Raw genomic sequence first — 23298 nt, forward strand, 5'->3', positions numbered from 1 at the left:
ACTAAGAAACACAGTATTTCATATTATGGCCTGTTTATTGAAGTAATTTCTTATTACTAAAAATCCAAAATAATAATGTATTGTTCCCCTTCTAACAGTGTGTTGATAACTTATTAGGTTTAATTAAAGAAGCACTCTCAATTTAACCAAAGGAAACAGTACCAGAGGTCAGGGGCCCTCACCTTATACCTCCTCTGCGAATCCAGAAATGTAAAAGCCATACCACCAACTCGCAGAGATTGCTCAAGACAGGCAGCAGGTGCTGAACTTCAAAACAACTAGCGGGATGTTGAAAGGAAGAAGTAAAGTTTGGCTACATTGTGTTTGTAAGCTTTGTAAGACTGAGTGTAAACAGGAGGAGGCGGGGCGCGAGCCATCGACCCGGTCCACCGCAAGCGAGCGTCTAAACCACAAGGCAGAAGTATTACACAACACTGCAGTTACACAACATGAATACTACTTGTAGATAACAACAAAAAAATACTGAAGAGTCAAGCCTTTTAGTTAGAAACATCTATGTGATGCATTTTCAACCTTGGAATAAGCTCTCCAAAATAGTTATGTTTGCTTTATCTATAAAGAATAAGGTGTTCTTACATTTTGGTCAGATTTTGATCGAAGTGTCAAAAGAGACATTCTTGAGTTAAACAGTTTAACAGTTAGATCATGTTTTCTTCAATATGGTTTGCACTATACAGCTCTTCAGACAAGGATCTGATGTCAGACATTTAGCGCGGTCCATAGCAACATAAAGCACAGGATTCACACAGCTCTGTATACAATTTGTTAATGGGTTAGTTATACTGATGAGCTGTTTCACGATATTCCACGATTCTAAAAAATATGACTGGAACCCACTGACTAATATCTATGTATATGAGTGAGCGGATGATGTGCTGCTAGCCATTGAGACGAGTTAAAGTCAATACTGTCCCTTCGTACCCCGAGCGGGTGTGAGAGAAGACAGAGATTAACCGCGCCCGATGCTCGCTCTTGGGGAGTCACCGGAAACTGGCGATGTTTTTTGTATAGTCACACACAACTGGAGTACCTAAATTTGCCACGATGTCATTTTCACTCTGCCCTGCAGAACTGCAACGAATACATCTAAAGGAAAAGAAAACGCGCATTTCCAAATGTACATTTTGCATTCATATAAGCAACAGTGCAATTCGCATATGCCAGATGTCATCCACAATAAAGGTAACATATCATACAGTTCCTTGTCAGAGTCCAGGAAGCAGAAACATAAAACAGTATTTTTTGACTCCCACGGAAAACTAATTTTATTATTTTTACAGATCTACAAAGGTCAGTAATAATTACATTTCTGGTCCGAACAAAACTAAAACCTGAGGGTAAGGAATCAATCAATGCTGAGATATTGCCCTACATCCTATGTATTTCTTATTTCGTGACCAGATACATTTAACTGTCGCGTTTTCCAGTCCCTGTGAACTTCCTTTTTGATTAATAACTATAATGTCATTGCTGTATTATTATTTGAATGAGAAACGGGAGCCATCCATGCATTATTGAATTTGGTTCAAGGCTCTGTTTATTCGAACTGATGTCTGACGTCCGAGATCCATGACGTTTGCACAAAGACTGACAGTGAAATTTCAGAAGTGCCTGAAGGGGAGAATCACGAGCGACTACAATAAATGAACTGCAGACGTGAATGCCACGCTTCATCGGGCACTCGGTTTAATTCCGCACAAAGGGAACTACGTGCTATTACTAATGATGTCAGTGCTGTCATGTCGTTTTCTACTGGAGGGAGTCAGTTGCTGAAGTTGCAGGGAAATATAGTTTGGAGCTCAATGCATTTTTTGAACTGCTATACAAAAAGCTCACAAAAAAATAACCTTGCGCCGCTGTAGTACGGTATGTTGTTCTACTAGTCACATAAATAGGCAAAGGAGATATAGTTATAAAGATTCAGACACATCTGTCATCCGATGATTCACGCTGGAAGTTTAGTGACAAAGCTATCGTCTTCTACACTGTCTTGACCTTAGCATTAGTCACCAAATGTGATAATACAATAACCCCCTCAGCAATTTCATGGTGAATAATGAGATAGCATTTGCCGTCCGATAAAAGTACATACACAGTTAAAAAAAACTGTATGATCTGCAGTTCAGTGTACTTTTTTTTTTTTTTTTTAGAAACACAGGCGTTTGCTCTTTCTTTCGGATACATGCACGTGTCTCTGCATGCATGCAGTTTACGGCAAATGCACCAATCAATGTGAGTTTGAAGGAAATTGTCATCTGCCAGATGTTCGTGATACTCCTGCAAGGTTCGCCTATAATATTGTGTGAGTATCGCCCTTTACCTAAATAGTGCGGCGCACTAGCTTTGATATAATCCGCACTCTCGAGAGCTGCAGAACAGCAGTGAAACCTCTGCGCCAGCTTCGTGTTTCATCTGGTTTATACCTGTGGAAAATATTCTGATCCGTGTCAACTGTGTCATTTCATCATTAAATGGTCGGGCAGCTTTATTTGATCAGGAAGAAAGAAGTCAGGACCAGATCAGCACCAGTCTTTTGAACAGCTCCTTCTATTTCGTCTCATTTTTGTGTATTTCTTTTGATATTTTCAATCCGGATAGACAATAGATCTGTGATCTTTTAAGCAACTTTCATTTTAAATGGCATCGCCAAGATTTTGGTCTTTTGCAGCCGAAAATGAGGGGAATAACAGCAACCAAAACCCCGGCACACGTAAGTGAATGTGAACATAATAAACCTTGAATATGAAAGACCTCTACAGGTATTACGTGTTGCGCGTGCTGTGAGCAGTAAGCGTTTAGAGAAAGAGAAAAAAATACTCCCAAGCTGTAAACACTGTAAGCTTAAATTTGTTGCATAGTACAATTTGTTTAAAGATATTTTACATAGTTTTTTTTTCAGACGTTTCATTCATCAGATACTGTTTAAATGAATATACAACTTGTGAAATGATTTTAACTGGCAATGAATTAACGACAATAGTGCCAATTTCTAACCACATTATCCATGTAAATGTAAATGCACGTTAATTAATACACACAGCGATGGGAAATTAAACAGCAACCTTCACATTACTATGTCCCAAGGGTAGTCCTTACAAGTTCAATTTTCATTGTGTTTTTGCAGCAAGAGCTTGGTGTCAAGCTGCACAGAAATTCACTGGAGGAATCGGATCAAAACTGTGTGGTGGGTTGTTAAATTATAATAATAATAATAATAATAATAATAATAATAATAATAATAATAATAATAATAATAATAATAATAATACGATCTAGATGACCAAATAATGTACAAGATGTGTTTTATTTCATAAATGCAAAATGCCAACAAAAGTAGCTTATAAGCATCACAACGTATATAATATTATTCTACAGCCTAAATGTTTATTAATTTAGTCATATTTCATTTCCCAAATATTACAGCACTCCTTTCTTCTGGGGAAAGTGAAAAAGCCACGAATCTCGCCGCTAAACAAGAAGGATCGACTTTAGAGACCTGCGGCTGTAAGGAGCTTTGTACCTGTTCCAAAAATAATATTGATTTCTCCGTCCTGTATTCAACAGGTGAGGCTTATTAAACACTGAGCATCAAAGGGAAACCTCGTTGTTAAAAGCCAAGCCTCTGGCTGCTTGCTTTATAGTAAATTCATAGTGTTTTATTCGGGGGGATTTTACCTAAAAACAGTAAAAACACAGACCGCATACTTGAATGCATGCACACAACTACAGTATAGTGAGGTAAAGCACAGCAACAGTGATAGCACGGTAAGCACCATTACGCATGGTAAGTCATTGCACACCGTTAACCACGGTGTAGTAAATATTATAAGCATGGGGAAGGGATGGCAAACTTCACAATTACAGTGTAAATAGTAAGCAGTTCTAATAATTAAGGGGTTAAAATTGAAGATGTAATTGCTGTATTTCTATTTTGTGATTCGTTGTGTGTATTTTTTTAATTGGTTATCAGGACAGGTTCCACACAGGTGACGAGTAAGCGTGAGCCTAATATAACAACGTTTTCTGAATGCAGCAGCTACTTGATCTTGTTTATTGTACTGATATTTCTTTAATATATAAACTATAAATAATATAAACTTTAAATTGAAGTTAATCAATTAACATTTACTGCCATATCTCCAGCACAGTATCCTTATTTTTAATGTTGTTTGATATAACCTATTACCTAATTCAGATGTTTCAGATATAACTGCAAGGTTTACTACAATTTTTTCTGGGAATATATATATATATATATATATATATATATATATATATATATATATATATGTGTGTGTGTGTGTGTGTGTGTGTGTGTTTGTGTGTGTGTGTGTGTGTGTGTGTCAGTGTGTGTGTGTGTGTGTCTGTGAGAGATTAGATATTTAATTGTAGTGTGTTTGTATTTGTACCCTGTCTAATCGTATGAAAGACCTTTGCTTAGTGATGGATACAAAGGAATACAGTTACTGTATATGTCCATCTATTTGTTTTACAGACCTCCTGCCGGCAAGCGATGGAGATACAGCAACAATGGCCTTTCTACAAGAGGTTATGGACATTTTACTTTCGTATATAGTGAACACATTTGACAGGTCTACAAAAGTCATTGATTTCCACTACCCAAATGAATTACTTCAAGCTAACAATTGGGAACTTACTGACGAGCCAGAAACCCTGGATGACATTTTATTGAACTGCAGATCAACGATGAAATATGCTATTAAAACAGGTAAGTATTCCATTCAAATACAGTCAAGACAGCGATTCACAAATGCATCATTTAGATACAGTAATTGGACATTTTTTTGGGATGCAGGCATTGGTTTTCAAAGGGCGCCTTTAATTAAGTAGATTCATGTAATTGAATATTGAATGAGTGAATTAAGTATTCTGTGGTGTAAAATAATTTAGAAATCATCTCTAGTTTGTGTAGTTTTTATACTTACTGTCTGTCCCATCTCTGTTCTGCATGAATATGAATATGAATATGAAATGAATATTGTGCACAGTACCCTGACTGACAGCTGAAGTCTCCGCGGCAGGACAAAGCGAGCCTGTCTGCTTTGCCTGTGACTCTGTCCAGCTGTGCTGAAGCAGGAGAGGCGGAGCTCAGACTCTGAATAATAAGTGCAAGTTAGTTCTATTCAGCTATCAAATGTTTTGTTCTGTGCATATTTTTACTCATGAATTTATGCTATAAAACTGTGTGCTGTGTTTTCTACGGTTTATTTGAGAACATTTTTAAATGTGTGTAGTATCTATATCTTTACAAGGTATAGCTCCATTGTAACCAAACATTATTTCAATTAGAATGTTGGTAACCATGGTTTTGTTGCATGTTGAATATGATAAAGGGGTTTCGCTAAATGAGACGTTTCGCAATGGCATAAAAAGTCTGTGTTTTTTAAAGCATAAAGGTTGATTTCACCCATTCTCTGCTTAAATGGAAAAATAAAGATAGAAAAAAACGGTAAATTCTTTCTAAAATAAATGTCAATATTAATCATCGATTTGGCAAAAAAATAAAAATCGAATAGTAGCAAGCTTACATATAATATTATTTCAAAAAGCAATATAACTTGTTTTTTACAGAAAAAATAATACCGGCCTATTTGCAATTACATGGTATTGCTGAATACTACTACTACAACAAACTACTTCTACCATTATTATTATTATTATTATTATTATTATTATTATTATTATTATTATTATTATTATTATTATGATTCACTTAAACCAACTATAATAGTATATTAATTACATCACTGTTATTAATAGGAAATTCCCAGTTCTGTATTTGATGTTTTATTTTTACCTATATGTTTATACACTGACTGCATCCAAACAGTGCACGTTTGTTTTCCTACCTATAGGGGCCCATGAGGCGCAAAATCAGATGGCCATTGCACATGTACTGAAACATACAGATTGAATACACCTATAGCTATCTGCTTAAGATTTAATGGTGGTACATGGTGGAACACACAAATACTAACAGTATTTTGCATATTTAAAGTGAAGGGTATTGTATTGCCAGCGCTGGAGTTGCAAAACATGCCTAAAGGCTAACCTCAGATGTGAGGCAGCAGCTTGTTAAGAGTGTCTCCCTGGTTGCTTGACCACAAGATGTGCTGTATCTAGGTGACATTATTTATAGTAAATAATCACGTGATAGAGGTTCCAAAAGCACCCTCTATGGGCATTATTTATATTGCGTTCATTGTGTTCCCCGTGGCTTATTCTATGCCAGTACCAGTCACTGTAGATGGGTTAGAGCAGCCACACCACTTAAGGTTGTCTAAGCAGCTTTATATCAAACTTTATGATGTAATCCAATTCAATTGTATTACATCATAATCGTTACAAAAGTAACGACTAAAGCTAAGGTTCACAATTTTAAAAAGGCCAACTATGAAGGAATGAAGCAGAGACTAACAGAAGTAGATTGGAGTAAAATAGAGAAAACATCCACAAAAAAGGGATGGCTGTGTTTTAAAAATGTAGTACTAGAGGTGCAAAACAATTACATCCCAAAAGTAGACAAATCCAAATCCAAAACAAAATGGCTAAAATGGTTTAATAGATCAATTAAAAAAAAGTATTCAGAGAAAAAAGGCACTTTACAGAACATTTAAAAGGGACCAAGAACAAAGTACACAGAAAGAATACTTGGAACTGCAAACACAAGTCAAAAAGAAAGGCCAAGAGAGAGATAGAAATGAACGTTACCAAGGGGGTTAAAACCAGTTCAGAAAAACTTTTCCAATATCATAACAGAAAGAGAACATTCAAGGAGTAGGTAAAATGTCTAAGTGATACAAATGGCAAAATCATAGACGAAGAGAAAAAAATAGCAAATACATTAAATTATTACTTTTCACAAGTTTTTACAAAGGAGGACACGGACAACATGCCCCACATGTCGACCTGTTCCTATCCAGTTTTAAATAACTTTAGCATAACAGAGGCAGAAGTGTTAAAGGGACTAGGAGCTCTTAAACAAATCCCCTGGGCCGGATGAGATCCTCCCAATAGTACTCAAAGAAATGAAATAAGTTATTTACAAACTGCTAACCAAGATCATGCAATAGTCTCTTGAGACAGGGGTTGTACTGACAGACTGGAGAATTGCAAACGTAATACTGATCCACAAAAACGGAGACAAAACCGAACAAGGTAATTACAGACCAATAAGCCTGACTTCTATAATATGTAAACTTATGGAAACTATAATAAGATCCAAAATGGAAAATTACCTATATGGTAACAGTATCCTGGGATACAGTCAGCATGGTTTTAGGAAAGGGAGATCGTGTCTAACTAACCTGCTTGATTTTTTTGAGGATGCAACATCGACAATGGATAATTGCAAAGCATATGACATGGTTTATTTAGATTTCCAGAAAGCTTTTGACAAAGTCCCGCATAAAAGATTAATTCTCAAACTGAATGTAGTAGGGATTCAATGAAATGCATGCACATGGATTAGGGAGTGGTTAACATGTAGAAAACAGAAAGTACTTATTAGAGGAGAAACCTCAAAATGGAGTGAGGTAACCAGTGGAGTACCACAGGGATCAGTATTAGGTCCTCTGCTCTTCCTAATCTACATTAATGACTTAGATTCTGGTATAGTAAGCAAACTTGTTAAATTTGCAGACGACACAAAAATAGGAGGAGTGGCAAACACTGTTGCAGCAGCAAAGGTCATTCAAAAATGATCTAGTCAGCATTCAGAATGGGGCAGGCACATGACAAATGACATTTAATAGAGAAAAGTGTAAGGTATTGCATGCAGGCAATAAAAATGTGCATTATAAATACCATATGGGAGATACTGAAATTGAAGAAGGAATCTATGAAAAAGACCTAGGAGTTTATGTTGACTCAGAAATGTCTTCATCTAGACAATGTGGGGAAGCTATAAAACAATGTGAACACAATTCTCAGGTATATAGTGAAAAGTGTTGAATTTAAATCAAGGGAAGTACCGTAATGTTAAAACTTTACAATGCATTAGTAAGACCTCATCTAGAATATTGTGTTCAGTTCTGGTCACCTTGCTACAAAAAGGATATTGCTGCTCTAGAAAGAGTGCAAAGAAGAGCGACCAGAATTATTCTGGGTTTCAAAGGCATGTCATATGTAGACAGGCTAAAAGAATTGAATCTATTCAGTCTTGAACAAAGAAGACTATGCAGCAGTCTGATTCAAGCATTCAAAATTCTAAAAGGTATTGACAATGTTGACCCAAGGGACATTTTCAACCTGAAAAAAGAAACAAGGACGAGGGGTCACAAATGGAGATTAGATAAGGGGTATTCAGAACAGAAAATAAGAGGCACTTTTTTACACTGAGAATTGTGGGAGTCTGGAACCAACTTCCCAGTAATGTTGTTGAAGCTGACACCGTGGGATCCTTCAAGGATCCCAGGGTTCAATAAGCTACTAACAACCAAATGGAATGGCCTCCTCTCATTTGTAAACTTTCTTATGTTCTTATGTTGTAATTATGTTTATATGAAAATGGAAACAGATACAGTAGAAGGGATGCATTTGTTTTTGAATTTTGCCATGTTTAACATGATAAGCTAGAATTGCATGTGCATTTTGCTTACCCAAAGGAACAGTACTTCCTGACATTAATTAAACCACTACAATGATATTGATCTACAGCCAAATCTGCACAGCCTTGTACACCATGGGCACTGCAATTCACTTCTTATAATCAAGTCAATAATATATATATTTTTTTTCTATTTATAGGCCACCCTAGGTACTTCAATCAGCTTTCTACAGGATTAGATATGGTTGGTTTAGCAGCAGACTGGCTGACATCTACTGCTAATACTAATATGTGAGTACGCGACACTGTGCTGTCCTGGATGCTGATTTGTGTTTGCTTTTGTTATGAACTGCTGTATTCATTTCTTCAGCAATATGCCCTCTTTAATAAGCAAAGTACGTGACAATGCTAAAAAAAGGAACAATGCTAAAATGTTGTTGTTTTTTTTTGTAAAACTTAAGCATGGTTTTACCACAGATAGGGTTTGGACATAAAATTAGAATTTCCTGCAATGTATCCAGTAATATATATTACTGTTAATGACCAAACCCCACCCACAGTGGAGTGCACGCCTTGTGTGCTTTTATTAACTAGACATGGAAAATATTCTCAGGCACTAGAGCTCAAGTCAAGACCTTGACACTTTCTTCTGAGCAGAGCACACAATGGATCTCAAGATCAGAGGCAGTACAGTGTTTATGATATTCTCACTGATCCTCTTCACAATCTGCCTGCCTCCCACCTGGCTCCTCAATTGAACTCCTCTGATCTTCACCCCTTAATTACTGATGTGGGCCAGCCAATAGAAACCACCCGTCACATGTGCTAATCCGGCAGGCTGGAACACAGGGAATCATTACGCAAGTGCACAAAACACTCCCAGCTGGCCAGGGATTCCTCAGTAGACCAGACCGGAAACTAGTGCATGAACTACAGGGGCTATCATGATTGTTCACCCCTAAAATCAGCCACGCACTTCTGGTATGTTACTGCCAATAAAACAGTGGATGACGTTGTCTTTTGTCTTCTCCTGACAATGTCTGGTATATTAATCGGTCCATTGGTCCAGCTCTTAAATTGCACAAGATGCAGTACAGGTTCTGGACCATTTTGATTCATGTTCAAAGCGAGCTGTCACACGAGACCAAGTTTTTACAATGACGAATCACAGTCATGGGAGAAACAATGTCCCATATTGTGGTTGCTTCTGTACTTTTGATACAGCTTGATAATTAAAATATATTTACTAAGATATTTGCGAATGATGGGAATTAAATACCCCACACCCAGTCATTTTGCATTGCATTCTGGATATTATATGACACATAATTATAGTAACTAGTCAGTAAACTGTACGCTCTCCTTGTACACTCGATGTGTCCTTTAGTTAACCTCGATATTTAGGGTTCATATTCTAGTCATAATTTCCATAACATTGTTCCCATGGTACAGGCATTAAAGTCATTCTGAGTCTGTCAAAACCAAGCAAGAAATAACAGCTGAGTTTTAAAGTTTCTAAATAGTTTTATAACAAAAAGAAATGAAGCAGATTTTTGCACTGCTGCACACAGAACGATAACTGGGCCCAATATTTTCCACTTTTCTCCACAGGGGGTCTTCCAGATATAGAAGTTTTTTTCCAATACTTGAAACATCAGGAGTATCCTAGCAACAGGCCAATTTTCCATTCTATGACAGGTCTAAAGAAAAAATGGGACTATTCACCCAACACTCTTGAATTGAGCAGAAAGGCTTGTGTAACTACAGTATATATTGTTTACAAAACATTTGAGATGTAACCCTGTAACGCCAGTAGTAGGTATGCTCTACTGTCATTATACTGCTGGGTGTAAGATGGGGTACATTTTGGGTTATGAGCTCAAATTAAGCCTAGCCCTCTCCTGTTACAAACATGTAATTCCTATATTTCATTTCCTAGTGAATTAGTTCACTTAGCTTGCTTTTCCCCTATTTAGGAGAAAAGCACTCTTGCTCTTTGACTTTAGGCTGTGTACTTTTACCCAGGGTTGTTTTCAGATGTGGGAGTACATCCCAGACTGCTCAAACCAAGGACTGTAGACAACTCTGTTAAACACCTCGCCACTCTCTCAATTTAAATATGTATTTATGGCTGTCTTTTAGGTTCACCTATGAGATTGCCCCAGTGTTTGTCCTGATGGAATACGTCACTCTAAAGAAAATGAGGGAAATGATTGGCTGGCCAGACGGCAGTGGAGACGGAATATTCTCACCAGGTATTTGAACCTTCAAGGTCACTTTGATTTAGGAGCAGATAATTATTAAGTTAAAGCGTACTGTAAACTAGGGTTGCCAAGTGTCCCTGCTTTCCCTGGATTGTCCCGTTTTTGAGGGAGGTGTCTTGGGATTTCAGTATGCCTTCCCAGGACAGATAAATCACGATACAATATTAGTGCAATAATAGACAACTATAGTAGTAATGTTATCAACGTTTCCTATTGGAAGAATGTAGGATTTATAAAGAGAATTTACACTTTTAACAGCCTCCCTTCTGTTCAGGAGCCCTGTTTTTTTGTACCTCAGAGGTGGCAACGCTACTGTAAATGTCGATTTACCCACCCATCCCTTTTTCTTGCAACTACTGAAAGGCATCTTTAAAAAGAGACTATATTCATGACAGATTTAAATATTAATATCATAAATGCATATAATATGATAGATACTCATGCAGTTGTAGTGTTCATGTTACACAGTATGTGGAAGACGTGGGTGGAATGTTGCATCCTGGGTAACATCAGCCTCATGTTTTGTTAAGTGTGGAACTGACAAAGGAGAATCAGAAGTAGCACAAACAAAAAGCTGAGTTCAGCACAGCCTTGTTTACCAGATAATAACAACAACTGGTATCCAAGGAGATTTTAATGACTGATGGTTTCATGTGATGTTTTGCCTATTTGACTCCACTTGTGACTCAGCAGAACCCTTTTGAGTTGTACCACAACATTTCCAAGTACTGGAGAGGAGCCACTTGTCATGTTACCTTGGAGTTCTATGATTCCGATGTGGTACAAAAATGAATGCGAGCAATGCTGAAGATTAAAGATGCATGTGTTGTTGAACTATGCTTCAGGTGGAGCGATATCTAATATGTATGCGATGCTGGTGGCCCGATACAAGATGTTCCCTGAAGTGAAGGAGAAGGGAATGTCAGCTGTTCCAAGGCTGGTTGCCTTCACGTCTGAACATGTACGTCATTTCTGTGGCTTTAGATTATGTGTTTTTATGAAAGGCTGCCAAGAAAAGAAAAAAAAAAAATGTAATCCACAAAATGCATGAGATGTTTCTTTAGACTAGGTTGTGTGGATTTTATTTTTAGAAATGATTCCACTGTTTTGTAGATTGATTTTCCACACTTTGGATGGCTACTGTCATTTCTTGGGTGCCCAAATGCTTCCTCACATGAAATGATTCATTGGATTTAGGCACCGGATTCAGCTGGTCATATTAATTTAGCAGTGCTCTCCTCCACGTGTCTGTTATAGGCCTAAATGTATTAGAATGGTATTCTTATAGAATTAAGCCACAATGTGACTGTGCGATTGGCAGGCTTACACGTTAACAGTCTTTAAGATGAAATTAGGCAATGTTTGTTCTTCTCGCATGCTTGACAACACTTTGCTATGCTTTCCTGTATATCGCAGTGTCAAATAACACAAAATGCTATGATTTAAGAGCGCTAATCCAAATGTACATTCATGCTTACCCTCATACAGCTGATTAACTGCTAGACAAAAGACAGAATAAATTGTGTTTCCCTTAGGAAAATGAGTACAACACATTTAGTGTTTCTTTAATTATTATATAATTTATTATGTCTAAGGTTTTTGCAACACAGGGTGTGATTACAAAATGTTGCCACCATGTGGTGCATGTGCTATGTAAAAAAAGCATGAGCCACCTAGCTTTCTATGACCAGCAAATAAGGTGATGTAAAGTTAGGTGAATCCTAAAGCCATGTTATTGTTTGCTTCTGGGACTTCACAGAACATGCTGTTTCTAACTGTTTTTTGTTCTTCTCTAGAGTCACTTTTCCATTAAGAAGGGGGCAGCAGCTTTAGGAATTGGCACGGACAGTGTTATTTTGGTCAAGGTCGATGAGAGGTACGCCTGGATAGTAATCTATAACAAGGCGGATTGTTTTAACTTGACTGATGTAATTGTGACAGCTAAAACATACAAGTAATACAATTCAGTTTCCTTCTCCAGAGGTAAAATGATACCGTCAGACCTTGAACGAAGAATAATTGAAGCCAAACAGAAGGTAACTTGGCCATTGTTAAAACGCCATATATGCAGTACTGTATCATGGCAGATGTTTCTACTGCTTTTATCTAACCCCTTGTATGACCTCCACAAAGACCCCATTTAAGTCCGTGTCACAAATGGCACTGTATGGCTCATTTGCCCCCTAAAACACAGTGGTCCCCCCAGTTGAAATCTTCATTTTTTCCCATTGACCTGCTATCAAACCATGTAATTTATTGATTTGTGATAGTACTGTGTGTAACAGAAATTGAGATATATGGTGTGCCATTTCACCTTGTATTTGTAAAGGATAATGAGCCCTATTCACAAAACCTTAAGGACAGTGTTAAGGATATTTTGTTAAGCAATTCTTTTTAAAACCCCATTTTGATTTATCGAATCATTTGCAGCTCATGAAACCTGTTTGAGTGTATTAGTTATTTTTCAAGGAACTATTTACAGAAACTAGAAACATCCTAATGCAAATGTTCCTTAAAACTGTGAATAGGGCACTATATTCTTTAATACTATACAGCAGATAACAAGAAAAGGCTGAAAGACTGTATAAAAAGAGTTTTAAGCATTCAAAATATTAAAACAAATACTTATAACTAGAATTACTAATAAATCAAAGCATGACTACGTCTGGGGACTGATGTACAGTATACTGTGCTCAGCTTATAGGATATGATTGTATGCTTGTCCAGTTCTTCTCTGTTTAATGTTTAGACAATGAAAACGCACTGATATCTGTTCCACCCCCTAAAACAATGAATCTCCTAATGAACCCTATTTGTGTTGCATAAGTACATGTGTTTGATTTTACAGGGCTATGTGCCGTTCTTTGTAAGTGCTACAGCTGGCACTACAGTGTATGGAGCGTTTGATCCACTCATTGCCATCGCAGATGTGTGCAAGAAACACAAAGTCTGGATGCATGTTGATGTAAGTGTGATCTGTGATATTGAATAACCACACAGCTGTCACCGTTGCAGGTTACATTTGTATTCTGGAAGACCATTGCTACTGCTTAGAATTTTCAGTGTAATGTTTAAACCAATATTGTTTTCAACAGTCATTTCAATGGAGTTTTAACTATGTGGAAAAAGGGGAGTTCAACTAATGTTATACTGTTTGCTGTAAAGGTTTTATAAGGGTAGAGCTGGGGTGCACTTTGAAAGGAATGCAATTACAGTACAGTTTGAATTGTAAGTAATAAACTAAATGTCATTGTATTAGAGACACAGCCAGCATTTTAAGATAATAAGCCATAGTTATTTAAATTAGTTACCATAAAGTAAATCACATGGGGCCAAGCTAAATACGCTTTTAAATATAATACACAATGGCTAACATTTCCAGAGTAAAAATATACAATTCAGGTGCACATAGTAACCCTTAGATTAATATTCCACTTGTGTAAAGATCAAATAAACAGACTCTAAACAAAGAAAAATAACTGAAAAACACCACAAAAAGAAAACATGTTCAAACTGGGTTTTATTCACTGTTCTTGCTATAGAATAATTATTTATTTATTTTATTTATTTATTTTTTAAAAATGTAGTCGTCGCCAATGTTTGTTTTTTTTTTACCTCAGTTTTCTCCCCAATTTGGAATACGTAATTATTATTTACTGGTTCACCGCTGCAACCCCCCGGCGACTCGGGGAAACGGCGGCTGAAACACGCGTCCTGCGAAACATGTCCCTGCCAAGTCGTCTTTTTTCGCACTGCGGATCCACAGTGAAGCCATCAGACCTACAGTGCCGGAGGACAACACAGATCTGAATGGCTCCAATGCAGACTCGCAGGTGCCCTATCAGTCACAGGGGTCGCTGGTGCATGGTGAACAGTAGATTACCCTGCCGACCTAAGCCCTCCCTACCCAGGGGGCGCTCGGGCAATTCTGCACCGCCCCCTAGGAACCCCCGATGACATAGCCTGGATTTGAACCTGCAATTTCCAGGCTATAGGGCACATCCTGCACTCCACGTGGAGCGCCTTTACTGGATGCGCCAGTCGGGAACCCCCTAGAATAGATTTTTGTTTTACTAATCTGAAAATTTTAGTTGAGAGGAAACATCTTTACAAAGTAAGAAATACAGCAAATAAAATAAGATAGAAGTCTTTTTTTAAGAGTTTAAATAAATATATTTATTTTTAAGGGAGCCTGGGGTGGTGGATTGCTGATGTCCAGAAAGCATCGATGGAAATTAAATGGAGTCGAAAGGTGTGTCATTATTTCTCTCAACATGTGTGCATTTACATTGAGAATGTTATGTGACAGTCATTTTTAACAAGACTGCATTTTGACAATTGTATAAACTTTGTTCTTTTTATGCTGGATTTTGGTCAGATTAGCAGCACTAACTGAAGAATACAGTCATTTCAACAGAGTAAAATTACTGTAGCACAAACAGTGACAATGTGAGCTTCACTGCAGACTGCCTAGAGAGGGACCCAAAGCCCATTGTGCCAAACTGAGTGGTGGTTTTGCTGATGCATCACTGTTCACTAAGGACTTATTTATCTTGTGCAATATTGATTTGTGTTCATATGTAGATGACCAGGATTTTCTTCAGATTTTTTTTTTCCAGATGTAAACCACCTTGTGTAGACTTGTTAGTTGAAGCCCAATCAATGCCCTTGGAAGACAAGGTTATTCAAATGTTAATAGCTGCACTTGTTCCCTAGGGCAGCGACGGCGAACCTATGGCACGCGTGCCCAGAGTGGCACGCAGAGTCGTATTTGTTGGCACGCCGAGTGAGCAGCTATCTGCTTTTTTTTGTTTGTTTGTTTTTTTTTTTTTTGTTTTTTTTGCACGCCCTGAGTGGCACTTTGGAAAGCCAGTCAGTTTGATTTGCAAGGACGGCCCCGCCCCCAGTAATTAAGCAGTGCAAACTGTAGGCGTTATAATCTACACGTTCATGGTTGGCTGTTTATGCTGCTGAGCTGCATTATTCAAAAACAGTAAGTCTGTCCCATGGAGGATCAAATGTCATTGTGATCAGCTATGGATGTGTCAGCGGGGAGGAAGGGAACGTTAGCCTGATGCTCGTAGCATTTTACTGACCGTCATCTGCTGTACTAAATGGAGAAATGGCCACAATCTTTCATACTTTACACTCGGGGTCGGGGGTCTGCGAGCCTAAAATAGGTTGAAATTACATAACAAAGCACTTTCGGCTTACGTCTTTTTTAAAAAGATGTACAGCTTTTCGCACACGTGTTAATGTGCAGTGCAAGGTCTTTTGCAGGTGTCACTGGCGGCAACACGTGCATTGAACTTTAAAGCAAATGTCCCACGCAGTTTTGATTGTCAAACCTTTCCCTTGTCATAAATACCGAAAATATATTTCACTGTCACATACTCGTATCTCAAACTATGTATTCTTTGTTTGATGCACTGTTTTTTTTTTGTTTGTTTTTTAATACTATTTTAATCTTAATTACGAGTCATACTGTGGTATGTTACCCCTCTTCATACAGTGGGGAAACGCAGGTTGTAAATTCTCAAAAAACAATCGTCTCAAAATAAATTATGCCTCTGATATGTAGAGTACATTTGTGGATACTCCTTTTTTTTCAAGGTAGTTTGACACCACAGAAATCTTTTTCTAATAAGTATGTTACCTGCTACTCATCTTTTAAATAGTTATTTTACAAAATGTAAAATCAGTAGATATGTTTTATGTAAGTAAATATACAGTTGGAAAAAAAATGACGGTACAGCGGTAATGGCTGCCACTGTGTGCAACTGTAAACAAAAAAACAAAACAATTATGGCCAGGGTTACTGGTGCAGCGCGCCAATTGAGCAAACGTCTTATATTTATTGTATGATGCACTGTGATTGTTGCTTTTACTGATGTTTAGCATTATAATTCTAAACTTAATGCGTCATGAAATGTGATTTATGTATTTTACGGTAGTTTAGCAATATAATATTCAAATTATGTATTTATTGTATGATGCACTGTTATTCTTTTACATGCTGTGAAGTGCTTTGAGATGATGTTCTACTATGAAAGGCACTATATAAAATTAAGATTGATTGATCTTACTTGAATAAGGATTAAAGAGTCATTGTCCAAAATATATAGAGGGGCATATGCAAAGGTTGATGGGTCCCTATTGCTTTTTATGTCTGTAAATTTACAAAAAAAGAATGTGCAGTGTACTTAGGGACAGGGAATGGGGAATGTAAGAGAATTGCTTAGGACAGATTGCGAGTTCTCAGGGACAAGCGGAAATTATGGGAGGTGAGGGGAGACCAGCATTAAGTGCCCAGTGAAGTATAAAGGGGAACAGGAGTGGGATGGGGTTGAAGAGAGAGAGAGTGTATGTTTGGTCTGGCAGTTATGATGGGGATGGGGATATGGATGGGATGGGGGGAGGGGATGTGGTGGGCAATATTAACTGTGGCCATTTTTTGTTAGGTATGGCACCCAGCAAATATCTGCAATAGTGGGATAGCTGTTCATGCTGAAAGCTGCTGTTGTATAGAGACCTCTTCTGGGGAGATAGTAAGACAACCTGTTTCAGTGTGCTTCTATGAACCACGGGTTGAAAAAATGTCAGCGGATATTCAGCAGCAGAAGTCCCATTAGTCATAGGAATGTAAATATTGTTCCCCCACACCTGCTCTCCAGACAAGAGAGGGGGGAGGGGGGTTCAGGGTTTGGGGAGGTTGCGAGGGGATGAGGGCTGATGGAAGGGTTCTGTCCTAGTTCATGTAATGTTCTTGATTATTTTGTATTGTGGATTGCTGTTTTTTTGGTATGTTTGCTTAATAAAAACTTAATTACAAAAAAAGGAAAGTAAATATTATTTTAAAAAGTTACCGTTTAGCCGCCGGATAACCTTTTACACCCCTAATTAATCATTGGCACCCTTGGCACTTAGCGATGTATATTTAAAAAAAAAAATCCAACTTTGGGCACTCCAGCTAAAAAAGGTTCGCCATCCCTGCCCTAGGGGGTGCACATGCCTATAGACAGCTACTGATTGATGGGACTGGAAAAATGACAGTAGTGGATAGAGTCTGGAGAGTGTTCTGGTGGCTTGTGATGAGTTGGGATGGGAAACGCTATGCATACAGTATATGTGAATTGGAACAGGATATTACCTCATGGCTGTAATCATTGTTTTGGGTTTGACTAATTATCACTTGACCAGTAGGCCCTGTGTGGTGTCATGGTTAGAGGTCAGGAACTGATTAATTAATAGGAGTAGATTACTTTGTATTACTTTGTTTTTAATAATAGGGCCAATTCTGTCACATGGAATCCGCACAAGATGATGTCTGTCCCATTGCAGTGCTCTGCTCTACTTGTCAGAGAAGAGGTGAGATATATAATTATTATTATTGTTATTATTATTATTATTATTAGTAGTAGTAGTAGTAGTAGTAGTAACTTTTAAAAATCTGGTCTATTGAAACGATTTCCCTCCACAAAACCTTTAGAAAAAAATAAGATACCACTGAAAATCAAATCCATAAGCAGGGCCTTGAGAAACTCATGGCAGAATTTGCACAAAATTACTAACCTGCAATGCAGTCCTGTACTGTACTTCAAGATCCATATAGGGACTTCAATCACTGTAATTACACCTTAACTTCTGGCTCATTACAAAACAGTACCTAATAATGTGAGACTGTTATGGCCATGTGCACTGATGTGTGGTGCAGGCCAGCTTCTTGATTATTCCTTATCTTTAACTCTTAATGTTTTTTCTTTTGTTTTATATATATAAGTTATAACGTTAAAAAAAAAAGAAGTCTGGCGAATCTGACTCAAGTCTGTGTTTCGTATTCACCCCATGTAGACACACAATTTTCCTGAGATTGACAAGTTGATCGCAACCATGAAAGGAGCTTTTTCAACCTGCCATTTAAAGTGCATCTGAAAGATGCAATCCCAAAGGAGGCTAGTGCTCTAACAACAAAGTTCTCTCCTGTAACAAATGATACATAATATCATGCATCTGCTACAGTGGTTTGAAAGCCGTAACGTTGGACTTTATCAAATGGATAACAAAGTTGCTGAATTTATAAACACATACCAAGCATTGTCACAAGAGATGCACAGCACAGACGCCAGAATAAACAAACAGTGGATTAAAGCTTTCCACAAAGTAACAAATTACTACAACCCTGATCAATGCAGATTCAGTGCAGGATTTTTGACGCATCAAGTTTGTTTGAATATTTTAGGCAACATATTTTAATATTTTACACATATAGCCCATCGTACATCATAGTTGCAATTTATGGCAGCCTGCTTTTAAAAATATATGTACACATTATTTAGTATTTATAAAGAGCTTTTAATATATCTGGCTGTAAAAGCCTCTGTTGTCTCAGTATTTCCACAACATTTTATTTGTTTTATTTTTTAGATTGCATTATTACTTTTAAAATGTAAAAATCATTTTATGAAATCACTACTCTAAAATGACATTGTGTGGCTGTAGGACTAAATTGCAGGTAAGCAGACAAGGAAGTTGTTTCTAAATAAAGTTGCACAAATAAATAGTGGTATCATTCAACTGAAAATCAGAATGGCATCTAACTTCAACATCTTACTTCTATTTCTTTTCTGCCGACAGGGATTGATGCAGAACTGCAACCAGATGCATGCCTGCTACCTCTTCCAGCAAGACAAGCATTACGATCTGTCCTATGACACTGGTGACAAAGCCCTGCAGTGTGGGCGCCATGTTGATATTTTTAAGCTGTGGCTGATGTGGAAAGCCAAGGTCAGTAGAGTACATTAACCAGTCTGAAGTGGTGGGCGTACCTCATGTTATGTAATTCCTGTAGATGGCCCAATAAGAAAACCTACTGAGTGCCACTATTCAAGAGAAACATCTGCTTTATGAACTGCCTCCCCTGCTATTATTTTCCAGGCACTTTGAGCCTGACAGGTTTTCCAGTACTGAACGTCCTGCTTCAATTTCACTTTGCTTCTACTCAGTTGGTGGTGCATTATCTCACATAGAAAAAAAAACAGGACAAAGTGTTTTAATCTTAATATAATGATTTCTCACACTCGTCACCAATAGAGTACACTATATGCTGAGCTGGACAGCAAACTCATGAATCAAGTAGTTCTGAAAAGTCTTGACCTCACACGGAAGAGTTTAATGATCCTGGTAAGTGCATTCTGGTTAGTGTAGTCCTGATGTGAAAGGTACCTGAGACAGGTAAAATGTACCAGAATGCACTGCAATGGGAGTTGAAAAGCCTGAACTGTTCCAAACTGTCCTGGTGTACATGGAGTCATATGGTAACCCTACTTGAACCACAGCTGAGAATGTGAAACTGACTGGAAAGACTAAATGAAAATAAGATTATTAATGTGTCAGAATACTGATTTTTGAATTTCTTATTTACTATGTCATCTGTCTTCCTCCCATGCCATTTTACAATGTATTTTATTCCCATTTCATATATTCCCTGTACTACTACTATAAAAATGTATCTGTTTTTCTCTTCACAGGGCACCATAGGCTTTGAAGCCCAAATTGACAAGTGCTTGGAGCTCTCAGAGTACCTTTACAACAAAATAAAGAACAGGGAAGGCTACGAAATGGTTTTTAATGAAAAAGTAAGTTGTGTTCCATGCATTTAGAGAAGAAGCTTCAAATAATGCAATCTATTACATTATTATTATTATATTATTATTGTTATAATATTATCTGTTTATGCAGTGCTCTTCATGACAAACATTATGTTTCAGTCACAAAATCTTTGTTATTTTTCAGTTTTATGTTATACATTTCACTTTATTATTCTAAAATAAAAACAATTACCTTACAAAGCTATCATAACATGCTTCTTTAGAAACAGTGCAAAATCTTTGATATCTGCAACTTACAATGCAATAATCATGGCTGTGTAATAAATGAAAATCATTTCAGTTTAAAAGTACTCAGTTTGGTAGAGTGCTTAGTCCTCAATTAGACCACCACACTAAGCTTTTTGTGTGGGAAAGACATAACGTAATCAAAGTGGAGAGTGAATTAAGCACCCTTGGGCACCATCCAGGTGCTTTTCCAGCTGTGCCTATAGAAACAATCAAAGCAAAAGAAACCCTCCATTCAACCCTCTACCCTGTAATGATCACCTTTATGAGTCACTAGGTAGAAGCCTACAATTATTCCTTTTCACAGCCTGGTAGCATAATTGCTGCAAAAAAAACAAAAGCAGCCTGTAAGAGCTTGGTGTTCAACAGCTTTGGTATGTTTATGAAGCTCTTTGGGTTAACCCAGGAGAAACAATATATTTTATTAATGTAACTATGTACTAATCCATTTTTTAACTTTTAAATCACAAGCTGGACAGGATATATCACAATTACAACTGTTAGTTATTTAATTAATATTATTATTTATTTCTTAGCGGACACCCTTATCCAGGGTGACTTACAATTGTTACAAGATATGACATTATTTTTACATACAATTACCCATTCTTACAGTTGGGTTTTTACTGGAGCAATCTAGGTAAAGTACCTTGCTCAAAGGTACAGCAGCAGTGTCCCCCACTGGGGATTGAACCCACAACCCTCTGGTCAAGAGTCCAGAGCCCTAATCACTACTCCACACTGCTACCCCTATGCCCATTGCAAATATGACCGAATATATTGTATCAGCTAGTGCTCACAATACTGCTACTCTCTATTCAGTGTGCCATCGGACTGTGTACCAAATCTGACACAATGTAGATTTCATTGGAATATTTTGATAAGCCAATGATTAAGCATGAATTCATTTCCAGTGTGTGGATGCAAGTAATATACCCCTGATCAACAGTGCTGCAGTCTGGGAAATTTTACTCAGAGATACATTGTCCATTTCTAACACAGAGTCTTTATGTTTAGCCTCAGCATACAAATGTCTGTTTCTGGTATCTACCACCGAGTCTTCGCTATGTGGAAGACAAGGAGGAGAGATTGAGACGCTTGAGTAAGGTGAGAGATTTCCTAATTGTTTTATTTTACACCGCTGTACTAATTATGTGTGAGACCTAAAGTCCTTTTTAAACCCAGAACCGGGTCAAGATAGATATAGAGAAAAAATGATGAAAGCGAAATGTTGGAGCAACTTATGTAAGGAGTGTATAGTACCAGTACTACAGTATGCTGGAGCCTAATTGTACATGGTCTCAGTGCAACAGCACTTGGAATATAATGCGGTATAGTGTTCAGAGCTATCCACACCTCCCTTTAACTACATTTGCACATACCGTTATCATCAAGGTGAAAAGGTGTTTATTCCATTTGCAATTATTGCGGTTTAACTAGTTACTGTATTCGTTTTATTTAGAAATGATCTATTCATGTTTTGTGTGAATGTGATTTTGTGAACCCTGCTGTCCCATGGGACCCCATTGTAAACCTCATGTTGGCACTTCAATCTAAATAATAAAGTGATTAACAAGCCCAGCAATTACAACTCTCAAAATTCAGTTTAATTAAAAAAAAAAAAATAGTTTGACATTTTATTTTTTTATTTGTCTGTGGTGGCCATAGATAAGCTGCTTTAATCCCAGTAAACGGAGTTTGAGGCCTGTGTTATAAATATAAGAAAATAAATAATTTGGAACATAATGGGAAAATGCTGGTGTTAATCCATGTTTCAGATATGAGTCTTTTCAAAATGTTCTGACACACTTTATCATGGAAGTTCATTTCTGTAGGGACTCCTGGAGTTAACAGTCTCAAGCCACACTGCAACATGAGGAAACCAACTCTGTAACGCAAAGAATCAAGTTGTAGGCCTTACTTGTGCAAGAATGGCACTCTTACTAGTTGGCATGACACAGTGCAATTGAAATAATTGAGTGTCTCCAAATATCACAAAAAACTTTGGATTGATGCAGGGCTCAGAGGAAGGGAATTCAGCAAAAAATAAATTACTTTTCTTCCACGTACTTGAAACACCTTGACTTTGCAATTCAGGATGAACTCTTACAACCTACTGCAATCGAAACACCTTGACTTTGCAATACAAGTGCTGTCATTGCATCTGAGAAGGGCAGCTCTGCTGCACAAAATGCAATTTGCACACCTCAAGTCAGAATCCAAAATGTTCCAAACTGTATTTATGGCTGTTTGACAATCACTTTCTCAGCAGGCCACACAGAAAAATAAGTAATTTTTTTTTTTTACAGAGAGCAGGGCTTTTCTGTAACCATGTTTTTATTTGCTTTTGAAGTTACTTAATGACCCATTTGCATCTGCTGGAATGGATAATATATAATATATACGTTATATTGCTAGAATTGTATTGCAGCTTTCAAAGTGGTTTTATTTTCATTTTATTTTTAAATACTTTTTTTCACAAATAAGGTCTATTTCTACTCTATTTTTTAAATCTACTTTTGAAATGTCACCTTGTTTACATTGCCCCTGT

At 37.3% G+C, this 23298-nt stretch overlaps 1 protein-coding gene across 1 annotated transcript in view; it reads left to right on the forward strand.

Moving 5' to 3' along the window:
* The first annotated feature begins 1684 nt into the window (after positions 1–1684).
* The window catches only part of LOC117400536 (glutamate decarboxylase 2-like), a 28568-nt gene continuing 6954 nt past the window's right edge, over positions 1685–23298 (forward strand). The window contains exons 1-15 of the mRNA XM_034000652.3: positions 1685–2731; positions 3146–3205; positions 3445–3585; positions 4517–4750; positions 8791–8881; positions 10733–10845; positions 11700–11815; positions 12651–12730; positions 12836–12890; positions 13703–13819; positions 15042–15106; positions 18144–18222; positions 19489–19638; positions 20382–20489; positions 21765–21854. Of these exons, the coding sequence (XP_033856543.1) occupies positions 2659–2731; positions 3146–3205; positions 3445–3585; positions 4517–4750; positions 8791–8881; positions 10733–10845; positions 11700–11815; positions 12651–12730; positions 12836–12890; positions 13703–13819; positions 15042–15106; positions 18144–18222; positions 19489–19638; positions 20382–20489; positions 21765–21854 (1572 nt within the window). The 5' untranslated portion in view covers positions 1685–2658. The remainder of the gene's footprint in view (positions 2732–3145; positions 3206–3444; positions 3586–4516; positions 4751–8790; positions 8882–10732; positions 10846–11699; positions 11816–12650; positions 12731–12835; positions 12891–13702; positions 13820–15041; positions 15107–18143; positions 18223–19488; positions 19639–20381; positions 20490–21764; positions 21855–23298) is intronic.

The sequence above is a fragment of the Acipenser ruthenus genome, chromosome 4 (genome assembly GCF_902713425.1).
Source record: "Acipenser ruthenus chromosome 4, fAciRut3.2 maternal haplotype, whole genome shotgun sequence".
Taxonomy (NCBI): Eukaryota; Metazoa; Chordata; class Actinopteri; order Acipenseriformes; family Acipenseridae; genus Acipenser; species Acipenser ruthenus.